At 41.5% G+C, this 11,968-nt stretch overlaps 1 protein-coding gene across 1 annotated transcript in view; it reads right to left on the minus strand.

Moving 5' to 3' along the window:
• Positions 1-1,468: 1,468 nt before the first annotated feature.
• Positions 1,469-11,968, minus strand: part of hspg2 (heparan sulfate proteoglycan 2) — a 44,003-nt gene continuing 33,503 nt past the window's right edge. The window contains exons 48-66 of the mRNA XM_076097894.1: positions 11,788-11,935; positions 11,546-11,662; positions 9,921-10,005; positions 9,686-9,830; positions 9,481-9,583; positions 9,269-9,378; positions 9,066-9,174; positions 8,837-8,935; positions 8,479-8,700; positions 8,031-8,275; positions 7,766-7,937; positions 7,373-7,495; positions 5,461-5,536; positions 5,007-5,085; positions 4,560-4,607; positions 4,137-4,207; positions 3,953-4,036; positions 3,702-3,805; positions 1,469-2,827 (exon numbers count right to left, since the gene is read on the minus strand). Of these exons, the coding sequence (XP_075954009.1) occupies positions 2,655-2,827; positions 3,702-3,805; positions 3,953-4,036; positions 4,137-4,207; positions 4,560-4,607; positions 5,007-5,085; positions 5,461-5,536; positions 7,373-7,495; positions 7,766-7,937; positions 8,031-8,275; positions 8,479-8,700; positions 8,837-8,935; positions 9,066-9,174; positions 9,269-9,378; positions 9,481-9,583; positions 9,686-9,830; positions 9,921-10,005; positions 11,546-11,662; positions 11,788-11,935 (2,313 nt within the window). The 3' untranslated portion in view covers positions 1,469-2,654. The remainder of the gene's footprint in view (positions 2,828-3,701; positions 3,806-3,952; positions 4,037-4,136; positions 4,208-4,559; positions 4,608-5,006; positions 5,086-5,460; positions 5,537-7,372; positions 7,496-7,765; positions 7,938-8,030; positions 8,276-8,478; positions 8,701-8,836; positions 8,936-9,065; positions 9,175-9,268; positions 9,379-9,480; positions 9,584-9,685; positions 9,831-9,920; positions 10,006-11,545; positions 11,663-11,787; positions 11,936-11,968) is intronic.

An 11,968-nucleotide genomic window follows, 5' to 3' on the forward strand; every position in this document is an offset into this window, starting at 1 on the left:
CCCGCAAAAAAGAAAACTCACGACATTAAAAATAGCACATGAATTTTGTTTTTAATTAAGAAACACCAAAGGCAAGGGGAGCGTCTTTTAAACATTGGAAATGGAGCAGTCAGGTCGTCCTGACATTGACAATATTTCATCTGGTACACTTTCATTCAAGTTATCCTCTTTTCGTGGCATTCAGAAGTGAAACAAATTTTAAAATAAAAATGTCCATCATTACTATAAGTGCACCGTTCATATTTTGCAAAGGCTTAAAAAACAACCGAAAAGCAGTGGAAGTTTCTTGACAACTTTGCATTGGGCAAGAGTGTACAGTGTATATATATGAAAATCCAGTTTAAGAGCAGATACACAAAAGGCACCCAACAAGGGGCACACACACACCATCAGTCTCTGCTTCAGTGTCCTAAATCTGGACCACAACCGTGGCTCTATTCAATCCACATGTTCATGTCTGAACAAACATGATGACAATTTCCAGCGCAGATGAATAATCCATTTGTTGCATTTGGAGGCGAAGACTTTTTTTTATTTGAGTAATAATAATAAGACCTGTTTCCAACCTTTTGAGCAGGCAGTTCAAGGTTTTATATATTAACCTTTCATGAAACTTCATTGAGGATTTGTGAAGAACTTCCCGGGGGGCCGTATTCAAACTCAAACATGAGGGGGAAAACAAGGGGATGTGGGAGGCAATACACAATAACCAGAGTAAAGGAAATAGCAAGATGTGATTACTCTAAAAACAGCAGAATCAAGCCTTGAACCAAAAGCGATGAAAAAGAGAAGAAAAAACATAAAATAAATAAATTAAAATGAGTCAACTCTAAGAGAAAGGATAGTGCTCATTTTAATTGTATAAAGGATATTAATACAAATATTTTGAGCTTACAAAATGAGAAAAAAGTTTTGTGAAACCCCGAAGCGATGGTGCCGTTGTGGTATTGTGGTGTGGTTGAAACTAAAGGGGGGGGGCGAGCATGCTTTATCTGAGCTACACTACTGGTCACAGCACCTGCAGGAGGCTTCCACTGCATTCCCACACACACACACACCATCAAACAGTATCCCAACTGTGTCCTACTGCTGTTTGCTGCAGATGAATCTCCTTCTGCAGAGAAAACCACAGAGCCGTCAAGAGTTTTGTAGCTTACTGCATTGTCGCTAAAGCTACCTAACCCGAAAAATAAGTGACATATTGAGGCAGTTCTGGGTTGACCCTTCTGAGGATATGGATAATGACACAGGCGCGCACACACACACACACACACACACACACACACACACACACACACACACACACACACACACACACACACACACACACACACACACACACACACACACACACACACACACACACACACACACACACACACACACACACACACACACAAACAAACACACACACACACACACACACACACACACACACACACACACACACACACACACATACTTCACACTCATTCTCTAGTGATATCTACCTGTCTGGCAGATAGTCTTACACATAAAACAACATCTTCAACAATCACACATAAAAAAATGACCCTATTTTCAGCTCTTTAAAACTGCTTTGAGATCTACTCAATCAAATATGGCTGTGGAGGCAACAAATCATGGCATATTCTTATAAAAGCAACTTTGAATGCCATGCATATCAACAAATGTGACACGCATGTATACTGTTGGATGTAGAATTTCTTAACCCAAGTAACCACAGTGCTCGACTGTACATGTGACAGACAGGCAACCATTTGACTATGTGCTGTATCTTTATGTCTGACATTAGCACCACGGTTTCTTTCTCTGTCATGAAAAAGAATAAATGCAGACACAGAAGACACACCAGCGCTGTGAATGACTTGCAAAGAGGAAAATAAATCAGCTGAGTGAAAGCGGCAGTATGTAACATTTGCGGTTATTAATTTGTATTGGACGACCTGAGTTGTGTACTGAAGCTGCATGTGACCATGTGCGCTCATCTCGCAACAATTTGTAAAAGACTGTAACTGCATGCTCGCGTGCGCAAAAAAAAAAAAAAAGTTCCTCTACAGAAGTGAAGAAAGAAGGCCTAAACATCTTCAAGTATTAATACAGTTAGGCCTATAAAAAGCCCTGGACACACAGTATTAGAACCCAGAATAAACTCTAGGAAAGTTGAAGAGCAGTTATGGTTAGTTTGCATGTTTTCCCCCCCACAAATATAATATATATATATTCATATGTATATAAATAAAAATTCAGTGCTGTAAAAACAATCTCCATCTCCATAGGATCTGACCCATCGTAGAAGGCCTATTATGTTTTACTCTTACTCTTTTCATGGCTAAAACTACTGCTGGAAGTATGTAAACTGTACTGGTTCTCCTGTGTTAATAGTCCTTCATTGAGAATACAACACTGAGGAAGAGAAGACTTGTTAATATCGTTTCATTTTTTCTCTCTTTTTTGGTTTTACTGCACACAGAGAAACATATCTTGTTGTGTCGTCTTGGCATTTTTTTGGTAGCAGCGAAGCACCAAGTCTCTCTGTGTGAGTCTGATGTGTGTGTATGACATCACTCCATAGTCTCTGTGTGTGTGTGTGTGTGTGTGTGTGTGTGTGTGTGTGTTGGTGTGTGTGTGTGTGTTTCCGTGTGTGCTGCGATCTATGAAGAGCACGGCAGCACGTTGATGCCATGGGCTGCGTGGGTTTGCAGGTCGATGGCCTGGGCAGGCTGCTGTCCCGGCAGGGCGTTCATCAGTGCCAGGTTCCTCACGCAGCCCGTCATTCCAGACAAAAACTTCCTTCCCGTCATCGCAGCCATGTCTGGGGCTCCGCCTGTCGTCAACATGAGAACACACAAAAAGTTAGCAATAAGTGAGGAAGTTCCTCCATAGACATTTGGACCCACACAGCAGTTTTGAGGACATTTTGATCTCTGATATAGCTTCATGAATTTGGAAGAACTACAAAAAAAAATGTAATAAGATTACATTTTCAATTTCTGCAGTGAGGAACTCTTTTATATGGAGCCCCAAAACTGACAAAATATAGCAAAAAATGTAACATTTGCGGAGCAATCAAGAGGGTAGATACTTTCATTGTGTGGATAGCTAGCTTAACCAAAACACTGGAAGCTAAACTCACTATAGCACGTATTTCCATCTTGGTTGTTGATGAAGACAAAAGACGTGCACTTGAAGATGATGTTATAAAAATGGCGTATGTGACTGTGACCTTCCAAAGTAGTTTTAGCTAGCTAACTTTGTTAGCCTTAGCTTGCAGGCTAAAATGTGTTACAAGAGTTACAGAGTAATTCTACAGCATGTGTGCAGCAGTAGTTTTACGAAGAAAGCTAGCTTTAGCCTGGTAGCTCGCTGAACTTACTGTATTTAGACACCATTGTTTTCAGTTGAATAAACTAGCCACACAGGTTTTTTTGTTCGTTACAAAACTATTCTTGGGAATAGTATCAAGCTTTATATCTTTTCCCGCTCTATTTGAATTAGGGTTGGGCTGATGAACGATGGCTGACAGTCATCGAGCCAAACATCGGGGTTTAAAATCGAGAGCGAAAAGGGAGAAAGATGCCTGAATGTTAACTAATTAATATCAACTTTGAGATTCAAACACATTGTCATAGTTCAATCAGATAAACCGTTCATCACATTAACTAGTCAGTTTTGGGCCTCCGTGCTTTTAATTCACTCACCAAGGTATATACTGCCTTTGGTGTTGACCATGAGGCTTCTGCCTTTAGACTGTCCATGTAGCGCGGCTCCTCCATCAATCTGGATGTATCCATCTTTTCCAGTTCTGCAAGAAAAGGAGAAACATGAGGCGACAAACACATCTCAAGACAAGCACTGGTCATAAACAGACAAATCAGAAAATTGCAGAAGCAGTTAATATATTGATAATAGCCGATATAGTATATCATATACAGTATATATGCAAACTTACCTGACTGCTGTGACCTTATGCCATCTCCCATCATTGATGGTCCTCCGGGACAAGATCGCTGCCTCTCCGCTGCCCAACTGGTAACTGGATACCATATCATCAGCATTAGTACATTAATAAGCGCTGATACTGATAAAACTCATCAAGGTGTCAACAGAACTACAGGGTTACAGGGCTGAGTCACCTGAAAACAAGGTGTCCATTCTGCAGACCGAGGCTGATGAAGTCCTTGCCTTTGCCATGTTCTCCAAGTTCCTGGAAATAAATGTGTTTTGTGAGCAGAGGGAGAGAATGCTGTAGGATTGAATACTGTGAATCACTGAACAGCTGCAGTAATTTTCCGCACCAACTGTTATAATAGCAAACATGAGGCAAAGCAGACAGATTGCTCCCGACTGTATTTGTAGAAGTGTGACATGAAACCCTCCGTGCAAAATAACAGCGACAATAGAAAACATCTTGCACATTGTGCAAAACAAACACTTTCTCACTTCAAATGATGGGATGCTCCAGTAGTATCTCAAAACTGTTATACACATTTGAATGTAAAGCACATGTTATGAAACATGCAAAATAAATATAGAGTGTCTTGTGTTTGAGTGGATACCTTTTTACTAGCATGCACCTTTCGCAAATTGCGTGCGCCATTGGTCTCCTGAGGAAAATGGAGGGTGAGTTAGAGAAGCAACATGCATTTATTTAGTGGTGTGAGATAGAGCTTGGCTCGCAGCCAACATGCCCAACGATGTCACAGCCTCAGTGGGACAAGTATGAATTAAACAGTGAACACTGAAATGAAAGAAAATGCAGTATTGTGTAAGATATGTATTATTGTTGACGCCTACGTTAAAAAAAATAAAAATAAATCTCTGAATGCTATGAGAACATTAATGAGCATCACGTCTTTAAAGATGAAGTAATGGTGACGATTAAGAGTGCTTACGTGCAGTAGCCATGTTAGGGTGAGGATGACAATGTGGAAGGGAAGGTGTAAGTATCCGTTTTAAGATTTGGATTAAACCATAGCTCAGTACTATTAGTAACCAGGACTCACCACTCCCTGCCACAAGATCAGGCCCTCAGAGGAGCTTGTGTTGATCTCCAGTTCGATTGTCTCTGGCGAGTCATGGGCGCTAAAACAGAAAGAAAAAAAATATATTTTTTTTTTCATCAACTCCTAGTAATACAACATCTGGTTTGACCTTCTTATATACAGTCTATGGGTTTAAAATTTGGTCTAATTTAAAAAAATAATGTATCCCCTTTGAAATATTGTTTTAGGCAAGACCTCCTAACCAGCCAAAACATTTTGGTAGAAAAAAAATGTGTTTGTTGAGGCTGTTGACAGTTTAGGGCAGTTAATGATTGCATTGGGAATATTTATATTCTAGAATTATGCATGACTGGTATTTTTTTAAGCAACATTTAAAGAATAAATCTCAGGTACTCCCTGCAGAAACAATGTGCTATAAGTGTTGTAACAGTGTAGAAAAGCAAACTATAGTTACCTTCTTGGGAAAACAGATTTAGGAAGGGCAATGTATCCATCATCGTGGAAATGAGCCGCATACTGATAGGGTGAATCTAGAAAAAAATACAGCACATATACATCACAATGCTATTCAAATAATAGTAATAGCTGCTGTGGACTTTCATTCTCACTGCTATAGTGCCCTCCAGTGGCGAAAGCATGGAAGAACCCCAAAGGCTTGGATACGTACAACAGTTACAGATAAAGAAGAGGTATTCTGAAATCACTTAGAAATGTATTTTATTTGTTAGTGGTGACGAAAGTGAAACTATATAACTTTTAAGATAAAGAAATAACACGTTCTATCTCTTATCAAAGAAAAGTTGAATTCATAAGCAATAAAACCTGGTCTTTTATGACTAGTAGCTTGGTGGCTGATGACTTTACTACTCTTCTTTGCTTACTGTCACAATAGGTTTTAGCATGTCAGAGATCATTTCAATAAACACAGTGTGTTTACTTTTTGTTTAAATTCAGTGATGCAACTAAATTAGCCACCCTAAGCACACACCAGATCACACACCAAGTCTGTAGCAGCAAAACCTCAGAGTGTATAGAAATGAGAAATTAAGTTTGTGTTTTATTGCTTACAACTTTTCAAGAGGAAGATGATGTTATTTCTTCTCTCAAAAGCTACATAGTCAGACTTTATGTGCCCCAAATTCATATCCAAATACTGCAATTTCAAAAACAAAAATAACAAAACTCTTCAGCGTGACCAAACCAGGCTCCATGATGCAAACCGATGACAGTCCTCACCAACACGGGAGCGATTCGTTTACCATTCCTCACACGCTGCACCATTTCTGAGCTTCCACAGAGATCAAACTGAACTGACCACGGGTCCATGCACCAATACATATATTCCAAATGCATCTCATCTCACCCCAACCACCATCACACTGTGCTTTCAACAGACAAGTTTGAGTTGTTAGTAACAGAATAAATGTGTGGAACATATTTAATATTCAGACTGAGATGGTTTTAGAGAGAAAAACAAGTATTTTTGTTTATTTTATTATTGTATAGACAGGCATTCTTGAGGTAGACGGAGACAAGACTCAATGTTATGAGTAGCCATCTTACAGGCATTGACATGACGATAGGGAAAAAGAAAAACAAGGGGAATTCCACATTTCCATCTGGGTCTAAAAACAGGCAGCACGATTCAGTTGATCTCCCAACAACAGTCTACCATCCTGTTACCTTTCATTACAGATGCAGAATTCCCCTCTCCCAACTTCACAAACGGGATAAGAGCCTCAGTTGAGTACAGACGCATGTTTGGTATGCGCAAACATGTGTTAGGCAATAGACAGTTTGGGTTGAGCTTGGAGGGGGATGCGGGCCCCTCAAGCTCAGATGGGCCCCTGTTAGTCACAGTCGTGTCAGGCAGACTGAATATTGAGATACTGTACCATTTGCCTCGCTACTTTCCAAATTCCTCAGGGCCTCGGGGAAGCTGGAGACCTGGCCTGTGTGTGCAGGATATATAGCTATGAGAGTGCAGGGGTAAAACATACGTGATTACTTAGGGTTAACCCTCCCAGCATGCAGTGCAATGCTGGGGGTGAGCTGTCTGATGTTAGAAGGGCTTTATACTGTGGAGAATGTGAGCCATGTGTGCTCATTTCTGGCTGTGGGTCTAGTCTTTCTGCTTTGATGACGAATATCTTTCTCCATAGGATGCCGGTGTATGTAGTAATGTGATAGCTTTGGAGATTTGGAGTTTTGCTTTCCAGAACTCCTTTTAGAATCTGCTACTGAAATTGCATAATTATAAATTAACAATAAAATGCAACCATGGTCCCCCACACGTTCTGCTATTTCTGGCTTTGATTTAGGTATAATATTTGGTATACATGGTTGTGTAGCTAGTCCATACTTACTTTCTTCACAGTTTAGACCTGTGCGGCCAGGTGCACACACACACTGGCCGCCGACACAGCTGCCGCCATTTTGGCATTGACGGTTGCTCTGGCACGCGTCTTTCACGACCTCACAACGCTCACCTGCGGGGTCACATACCAGTTATGGGTCAGGAGTGAAAGGTCGGGGGTCAGGTTTACATCAAAGGCAGGGCGAGTTCATAGTGTCTGGAGATAATACATGGAAAATGCTCATTGTTTTAGGAGGAGGTGGCCTTTGACAAATCTTCCACTTATAGATAATGAAGTAGAAAATAGGCAGAAAACACAGATGTAGTGCAGGAATTCTGGGCAGATTTGATGCATGCTTTGACTTTTCCAGTGTTAAGAAGACTCTTGAGTGTGAACACTAACCTTCAAATCCATCCTTACAGAGGCACTGGTACTCATATTCAACATTTGACATGCAGTGACCACCATTCAGGCAGGGCCGGCGGTCACAGGGGCTGTTGTCCACACACTTGCGGATAGATCTGCTTTCTGTGAAGCTGTAGGACAGATCCACCTTCTTGTTGTTGATGGAAACCTAAGCACGCAGCACAGACAAGTTTAAGAAACCAAATACAGAACAATATTAATTACATTTTCTTTTCTTTTTTAGCACAGAGAGATCTCTCACCTCTCCTATACATCCCTCAAACAGTTCGCTGACATTGGCAGGCTTAGGCAGGATGTCCATGTTGGGGACTCCTCCCAGGTACATGGGGGTGTGGATATTGAGGCCCTGGGCTTTTCCTGGAGACGTTTTTTTCTCCAATGGGCCTTGATCGACCTTCAGGTGGCCGGCCCTCTTGTTTCGCTCGGCTACAACTCGATGCCACTGCCCCAGAGAGACCGGCTCTGAGCTTAGAAGGATTGCTTGGCCTGAAAATCAAAATAGGCACAGAGACATCTTGAATGTTGTTACCTTCCTTAAAATTCTTTGTGTCTAAATTTGAGTCTCTCTAACTCTACCTGCGCTAAAAATCTTCATAATGTTAATTTACAAAAGCACACAGGATATTATTCTAAGGACAAATAAATCAATACCTTTATGAAACTACTAAAGATTCGTATTGATTCTTTACCTGTGCCCAGTTCATATCTGAACTCTACATGTCCCTCCACCATGGAGATGGCTACAAAGTCCTCCACCTTCATTTTCTTCCCTCCACAGAAGAACATCAGGCCATCTCTTTCCAGGGGCTTGAACTCCAGCTCAACACGCAGGTCATCATGGATGTTGGTCAGGGGAGGATAAGCAATGTATGACTCCTCGCCGTCAAACAGTGGAGTGGTCACCAATTCCCCTAGTGAAAGTAAACAAGTAGGAAAAGGCATTAAAAACAAGAATTTCTTGTAGGAAAAACATCAATACCAATATTGCATAACTCGCTAAAATACTCGGAATACTTTTTTGTAGATGAGAGTAACTTCCTGTCTTACCATCCATGCATTTGTTTCCAAACTTGCCAAGATGGCAGCGGCAGTCGTAGCCCAGGCCATTTTGGCGGTTGATGCAAGTGGCGTCTGGTCCGCAGGCCTCTGTGGGAATTTAAGTCACAAACAGAGACATAAAACACTTTATTTTTACATTGGTGCACACGGATAGAGTTGATAGAAACATCCAGGTATTTTGATTTATCTTTGTGGTCAGGTGGAGATTCTCATGTACCTGAGTGGCAGTGCAGGGATGAGTGGTGCTGGCAGTTGCTGCCTGTGAATCCTCTGGGGCAGCCACACTTGTACAAGCTGGCTTCTGAGTCATCACACATCCCTCCATTCTGAATAATGACATTGGAAGAAATAAAATGGACGCTATGGAATTAAACACAGACCAAATGCTACAAATACATCAAGTGGATGGATGTAACGGACCTGGCATGGGTGGTCTTTGCACGTGGGGCAGTTTGTGACGCCAGTAGAGCTGCGGTCCAGGTCTCTGAAAATGACCTCCTCACCCTGGATGACCAGCTGACGGATACAGCCTGCAGAGTAGCAACATTAAATAAGGACAAGTCTTCACGCCAAGAGGACTTTTTCCTCCATCCTATGTTTCCTTTCATGGTGTAAACAGAGTGACGTCTTACCGACAAAACCAGTCTTAATTCCGGCTGTTTTGGCGAGGACTGTGTAGTTGGGATAACCACCCACATGCACCTCCTCATTCAGATCCAGGCCCTGGAACTTGCCCTGAGGACAGAAAATGTGCATTTATGAAACATGTGAATTTACGTGAATAAATCAAATCCACATATGTGAAAGTGGGAGCTACATTAACATTGACAGAAGTACCTGCGAGCTGCCGTTGATGGTCTCCCCTCCGTCTACTATGATATAGCCCAAAGTGAGGTTGCGATACAGCTCAACTGTGTGAAACTCTCCCAGTTTGACAGGGTTGGGGTTGCGTATGGTGGCCATGCCTGAGCCCACGTCAAACCTAAGACAGCATCAGAATCATTATCAACAAGGTCATCATGCTGTCTTTCTGTCAATAAGTAGAACTTTTAAGATCATTATATAAACTGACCTGAACTCTAGGCGGCCGCCCACAAGTCCCAGAGAGATAAAGTCTGCTCCTGTGGTCCTCCTCTGGCCATTGTAGAGGATCATACCTGCACCACAAAAACAGGGTGAGTGAGAATTATTACAAACTTAATCCTAAATGCGTCCCCTACAATAACATGCATCGAAATAAGTCAATAAATCTAGTAGTTTTATTTAAACAAGTGGAATTTTCCTGAGTCAAAGGTAGAACAATTTCCGTGTGTCAGCTTTGTCTCAAGATAATTATTTCTTTTACATTCCTGAAATAACCATCTCAGCCCACAGGTAGAATTTTTTCACTCAGGAAAACCAAAATTTTAGGCTAAACATGAGAGTAAGTGACTTGTTAGGATGGACAACGTTTGCAACGGAGTCATTCATACACAAGGGAAATTCTTTGAGAGCTGGACGGTAAAGCAGCATGCCATGGTGGGGCAAGTTCAAAGCCAACCAAAGCCAGGTTATATAACATGTCATCTTATCTGGGCATCACTGGGCTGCCAAGTGCAACCAGTCACACTTTACTGCCTGTTCTCCTTTTTCTGTGTGCACATGCTGGGAACACATGCTTCATATGAGCCACAGAGGCTCACAGGGAAGTGGGAACATGCCCTCTCACACATCCATCTATGTCATCTCTGAAGGTTGTGAAAATGAGCGATCAAGACATGAATGCATGAATGTGCAACACACAAAGTTGAAGTATGTTCATACATACATTAATATTCTGATGTTTGTATCACACATTTATACATTTAAGGAGCCAAGCGCGTTCAAATAGCTTCTGCAATAAATTCGTGGCCGTGTGTTGCTGTGCGGGTGGGATGTGGTGAGACAGCAAAAATCCAAAGTTCAATCTAAAGAATAACAGCTGTATATTTTCCTTTAATTTTTCAAACATTTTAATGTAGTGTTCATTCATTTTGCTGTCCTGTCCCCACACACCCACACCAACTGGGGCTAGGATAAAAGAAGCCATATTATTTTTTGCAAAGGCAATTTGACTTACTGTGGCTCTCACAACTGCAGAAATGTTTAAATAAAAGAACACCTACAGAAATGTGTGCGTAGCGTTGCATTTAACAATTCTAGCATACAAGAACCGTGTTTTTAAGCAGCAGTGCTGCTGTGTAGGCAGTGTAGAAGCTGTTGACTGGGATGTAAAAGTAGATTTGTAACCAAGCTATTATGAAGCCGATGTGGTTTTATGAAAAGGTTTTATGAAAGCCAAAATGAAAACATGCACCATCTTCTTCCATCTCTTTTCACAGCCCTTAAATCAGCTCTGAGCTGGATGCATATTGTGAGAGAAGGATGGAGCCAAAAAAGAGCAGAGCTGCCAACATCAGTCTGTAGTTCCTGTGGTTCTCAAGCACTGAGACTCACCAGCGTACAATATGAGACCTGCCCACCACGTTGGTGAGGGGGAGAGGTGAGGGACAAAAGACGCAGTGAAATTATACATGAGGAAATATGACAAACATAGTACACGACATAGTACAAAAAGCAGAAATCATTACCACGCTGCAAGATACAACGAGAGAAAAGGCTAAATTGATAAACTATTCAATTGAACTGTGAAGCAAATTTAAAGTTGCACTTCCTTACCATCACCATTATCAGGTCTGAAGTTGATCTTAATGCTGAAAGCCTTGTAGGCATTTTTGATGGTGGGCAGGGTGAGGTAGGACAAGGGTTCCTGGGCAAAGTATGGCATCACTCTCTCTACAACAAATAAGCACATCATCTCTTTTTAGATACAGAAAACAGTGCAGTTCATACTCAAAACATTTCCTTTCATTTATTTATTGACATTCCTTCCTCCGGTACTCTCTACACCGCAGACTAACCGTGAACTTGAAGTGTAGTAAAGGCTTCCACTTTCCCCTGTTTGTTAGAGGCGGTGCAGACGTATATCCCAGAATCCTCATGGGAGACGCGAGGAACAGTCAGCGTGTTGAGCTCCTGGAAACACTTAGGAGGAAGCTCTTCTTCCACCTAGGAACAGAAACAGACACAGAGACACAATCA

This window comes from Anarhichas minor, unplaced genomic scaffold, assembly GCF_050575085.1.
Source record: "Anarhichas minor isolate MPS153535 unplaced genomic scaffold, ASM5057508v1 ptg000003l, whole genome shotgun sequence".
Taxonomy (NCBI): domain Eukaryota; kingdom Metazoa; phylum Chordata; class Actinopteri; order Perciformes; family Anarhichadidae; genus Anarhichas; species Anarhichas minor.